Source organism: Camellia sinensis, chromosome 10 (genome assembly GCF_055761805.1).
Source record: "Camellia sinensis isolate YWXY chromosome 10, ASM5576180v1, whole genome shotgun sequence".
Classification (NCBI taxonomy): domain Eukaryota; kingdom Viridiplantae; phylum Streptophyta; class Magnoliopsida; order Ericales; family Theaceae; genus Camellia; species Camellia sinensis.
The window spans coordinates 25,547,132-25,551,602 of record NC_138970.1 but is presented as its reverse complement, the minus strand read 5'-3'; the positions used below and the strand labels follow the sequence as shown (position 1 = coordinate 25,551,602).

At 35.3% G+C, this 4,471-nt stretch overlaps 1 protein-coding gene across 1 annotated transcript; it reads right to left on the bottom strand.

Annotated features, from left to right (window-relative positions):
• Window positions 1-1,062: 1,062 nt before the first annotated feature.
• LOC114290187 (DUF309 domain protein) lies at window positions 1,063-4,019 on the bottom strand. Its single transcript, XM_028234084.2, has 3 exons — window positions 3,580-4,019; window positions 2,820-2,967; window positions 1,063-1,354 (listed from the first exon to the last, which is right to left on the bottom strand). The coding sequence occupies exons 1-3, from the start codon at window positions 3,919-3,921 to the stop codon at window positions 1,119-1,121; spliced, it is 726 nt and encodes a 241-aa protein (XP_028089885.2). The 5' UTR covers window positions 3,922-4,019; the 3' UTR covers window positions 1,063-1,118.
• Window positions 4,020-4,471: the final 452 nt, after the last annotated feature.

Sequence of the window (4,471 nt, the reverse complement as noted above, 5' to 3'; positions counted from 1 at the left end):
AACCATTGAATCATCCTAGGGTACATCTCCACTATTGCAAGTAGCGAGGTAAGGAAAGATTGCAAGTAGAGGATCTGGACTCATAGACTTGATTGTATGGACTCCAAGAATCACCGACTTACATTCTTCAATTTGCTAAAGCCATAACCTTTGCCTCGCCACGTAGACACATGGCGTGTCTCTATTGGGTTCTCTTTTTTAGTACAAATAAACTTCTATCTTACAAAGGAGAAACTTGTATTTTTATTTTTATTTTTATTTTTATTTTTTCTCATTGACTATAATGTGTTTCATTAGGAAAATGCAATGAAATTAATTGATAGTTCCATAGTATTGCTCATCTCCCAAAATAGTAAGATTAGCAAGATCACCCCAATATTGGTAATCCCATTGTCATGCCATGAGATTAACATCACTTCATCTCTGTTCAAAAAAAAAAAAACATCACTTCATCCAATAGTAAAAAGTGATCTTGCTATTTTATCTCATCCTAATCAAATATAATACACATGCTATTGTGGTATATATAATCTCATCACTTATCTCACATACTAGTACTAATCCCGACTTCAATCCTTTAGAACGACTAGTCCCCAAAAGTGCCAAAAATGCTATATTGGTTATCCAGACCTTAAGACTGACATGAGTAAAGCTTTTAACTAACTATTTGTTGAAGCATCTATCCAAAAGTGAAATGAACAACTGAGAATATAAAGCACATTTAGCAAGTTGGGTGATTTGGGAAAAGGGTTTGGTTATGGTGTGCAACTTACACCTTACACCTTATACCTTACACTTACACCTTACACTTACACCTTTTGTAAAAAATTAAACCTTACACTTACACCTTTTTTGAGGTTGCACACCATGTGCAACCCACTTACACCTTACACCTTACACTTACACCTTATACTTATACTTACACCTTACACTTACACTTTTTGTGTAAGTGGCACATGGTGTGCACTTGCACACTTAAAAAAACTCCTTGGGAAAATGCCAAAAAAGAGTTTTTAGTGAACAATAATTATTTACGACACAATCTAGGTATAAATTGACCTATAAGAGCAACTAAAACTTTGTAAAACCAATGAATTAATATGTACAAACTTCTGTCTTCAATCAAGTCCGTTATACTCGATCTCCTTGAGATGCTCTCCAGATGCATTTAAGGTCGGAAGTTTTACTCTTGGTGGCTCACCGGTTCCATAAGATCTCTCGGGGCAGAATACAATGTACATAATGTCATTAGGGTCACTTTCCAAACAATACAAACGTTGTCCTGCAGCATAACCACCAAGAAGTTGGTACGATCTTTCGGACTGATCTAGCGCAATACAAAAATCATCGGTACCTGCAACCAAAACCAAAAATGTTTCACCTTACTCTTCTTTTTTTCACCTTCATCCTCCAATTCTTCCCATTTTCCTACAGCTTTTCAATAATTAATAAATAAAAATAATCCTTGGAAGACAAGACAAACTTGAATGCTAAGAGTATGGGTGGAAATAGAAATTCAAGCAAGGTTTGATCAAACCAACTTTAGTACATCATCTAGAAAAAAGAAAATATAACAGAAAAGCATAGGAAGATATCAGAAGTTTAAAAAAAGTTTGAGCCATTCCCTACATCCACCACACATAAAGTAGAAGGATATTATCCATTTTATCTATAGCTTTTGTTTCGAATGAACCACCCTAGTAATACCTTGAAGGAAATACAAATGTTAATCATGAAAAGCTTCTGGTGATATCATGGTATAAGTTCATAAAGCTCTGCTATTAGTTCACGCAAACGGCATTATTTATTTATACCAATCTTGGGGCACCATTTACAGAAAGTGTTTCATGTCTCGGACTCAGGGCCACCAAGATGCTAACAACTTTAGGTCACAAATCTGGTGCATATGCTAAATCTAGGTCCCTTGTACATGTAGTCTCTGCTCACAAGTGAGCCCCAAGTTGATGGCTTGTTTTTGTTTTTCATGGGTCCCTAGAAATACATGGGTTTGCAAGATCAAGGCCAATCAATTTGCACTATGGATAACATATCTGCAGAAATCACATTAATTGGAGTCTTCATTTAGTAAAAGAAGATGAAGCTATCATAGGTCCATGACAAAATAATCAATTGGCCAATCTCAACCAAGGAAGCATCTGGAACTAGACAACATGAGATCTTGAACAACAAAAGCATGATAAATGAAGAACCACTATTGAAGTCAAAGCAGGAAATAGGCATGCAGGATAAGCATTCAGATTTTCAATATCCAATACATTATTATTCAGGGAGCGTAAGGCCGGTTACAGTTGGCTTTTTCAGTGGCTCTTTTGCTTTCATGACTTTTTTTGTAGAATCTATAAAAGCTGATGATGTGTTTGGAAAGTTGAGTAGATTTTTTTGGCTTTTTTAGCTGATGACAAGTAAGATTTTTGACTTCGTGGCTTTTTTAGAACATCTCCCAAACAACCCCTTGGTGTTAAACGTGCAATAGGGGTGGTTTCACATATTTTTACATCTATCGAGTATAATATTTGTCATAGCAAACTGAATCATTGACTGCCAAAAGCAACTCCTCAATTTGTTGGGTTAGATTGTGAAAGTGCCTAAAAGGAAAAACAAAAAACAACTTCAACCGCAACTATCACTTCCCATTCTAGAATCAATCAAACTAACCATTGGACTAGGATTAAGAGGCACAAATGTAAAATTCAAAATCATTAACTTCTATGATAAAAACATGTGGTCTAGCTAAATGAATGAATATAAAACAAACTGAGAGCACAAACAGAAAATACACACAATATAAATAAACTCACAGGCAGCGAGCTCTAGCTGAGTTAGATAAATGAAATCCAGAACTGCAGAAATCTCTTTCTCGAATTGAAGAAAGGGTCCGCTCTCAAAATTCATCTTCCGTAGCTTACACAGCCCCTCTCCCAATTCCATCATTGCTCCTTTATGGTTCTACAATGGAACAAATATATGGGGCAAATTATACCCATGGTCATCTTGTATCAATTTTATCGCCAATATACATCAATAACATCCATTACAAAAATAGACAGAAGCCAATGGCAAAATGCTTCATTCAAAATGATTTGGAACATTTCAAATCGGATGCAAATCCAAACTTGAGAGTGAATGGACTACTTTGCCATATGATTTCATTTCAATTTCCGAAAGGACATTATCAATGGACTAAATTGACGTAATGTAAAAAATTCAAGGGTCAATTACATCCGTAGTTCTTTTTTGCCTCTTGTGTTATTTTGGTTCCCTGTCACTTTAATTAGCTCGATTTGACCGTTAATTTTAAATTTTGTATCAATTTTAGTCTAATTGATAACGCTGAATTGAAGGAAAATGTTTTGGTTGAGGTTAACTGACCAAATTAAACAAGTTCATAATTTTATCTATAAACCCATGACACATGACATAACGTGTACTAATTGGACGTAAAAAAGCTGCTCGGATTCATTATGGTGAAATTTGCCTAAAATTCAAGCATCAAATTTTATAATTACAGCAACAAAGTTTAGAAATGAATGTAGTTGAGAATACACATTGCCAACAAACCTGGTTGAAGAGGTGATAAAAGCCCACGGCGCACTGTAGAATACCGTGAAAGAGGGTACGAGGGGGCTCCTGAGCTTGGTTCCATAGATCTTCGAGTAAGTCATGGCACTTGTAGTAATCCCCGCCGTTGAATAGCGCCACCGCTTCTTTAAATCCTCCGGCGGCGCTGTGGTCGTCCTCCTCTTGGTCGATGCCGGAGGAGAATCTGTAGGATGCAGAGATCGAACCAGAGGCCTTAGCTGTTTGATACTTCAACAACAATGGCAGCGATGATGATGACAGAATATGATTGAATCGCGGAGGAGAGACAAGTCTGAGGTGAGAAACTGAGAGACTCGCCATTGAGGACGACCAATCCCGATTCGAAATTCCATGCCATTTTTTTTTCTTTCTTTTTTTATGTGATTTTTTTTTTCTTCAATTCGTTTGTGTGGTTGAGGGGACGGGTGGAGTGTGTTGGCTTTCAGTTACAAACCCCGCCACTCAAATTTATGTGAGGTAATTGCACCACCGGATTTGAAAAAAAAAAAAAAATAATAATAATTATTATATATTCATAAAAAAATTTATTTATGATTATAATTATAATTATTAATATTTATAAAAAAAAAAATTGTCAATTTGTAATTTTTTTTTTTAAATTATACCAATTTGATATTTCCTCAATTTATTTTAGGGGAAATTTTATGTCAATAACACTTGTATAAAGTTATTATAAATTCATAAAAAATTTATAGAAAAAATGTTTCCCTTTTTTTTTTCCCCTTGTTTTTTGTGAGCTGATTATAACTGGATAGTTAATCTTTCCTACGCAATACAAGATAACGGAGTTTGACAAGATTGTGTCGCGGAGGGTGTACTCCGACTATCAAGTTAACCTTTTCGAAGATAA

Coding starts and splice junctions, on each gene's coding strand:
- LOC114290187 (XM_028234084.2), bottom strand. CDS start 3,921: ATGGCGAGTCTCTCAGTTTCTCACCTCAGACTTGTCTCTCCTCCGCGA. Junction 2,968..3,579: donor TTTATCACCTCTTCAACCAG/GTTTGTTGGCAA, acceptor GTTCCATTGTAG/AACCATAAAGGAGCAATGAT. Junction 1,355..2,819: donor TCAGCTAGAGCTCGCTGCCT/GTGAGTTTATTT, acceptor TTTTGGTTGCAG/GTACCGATGATTTTTGTATT.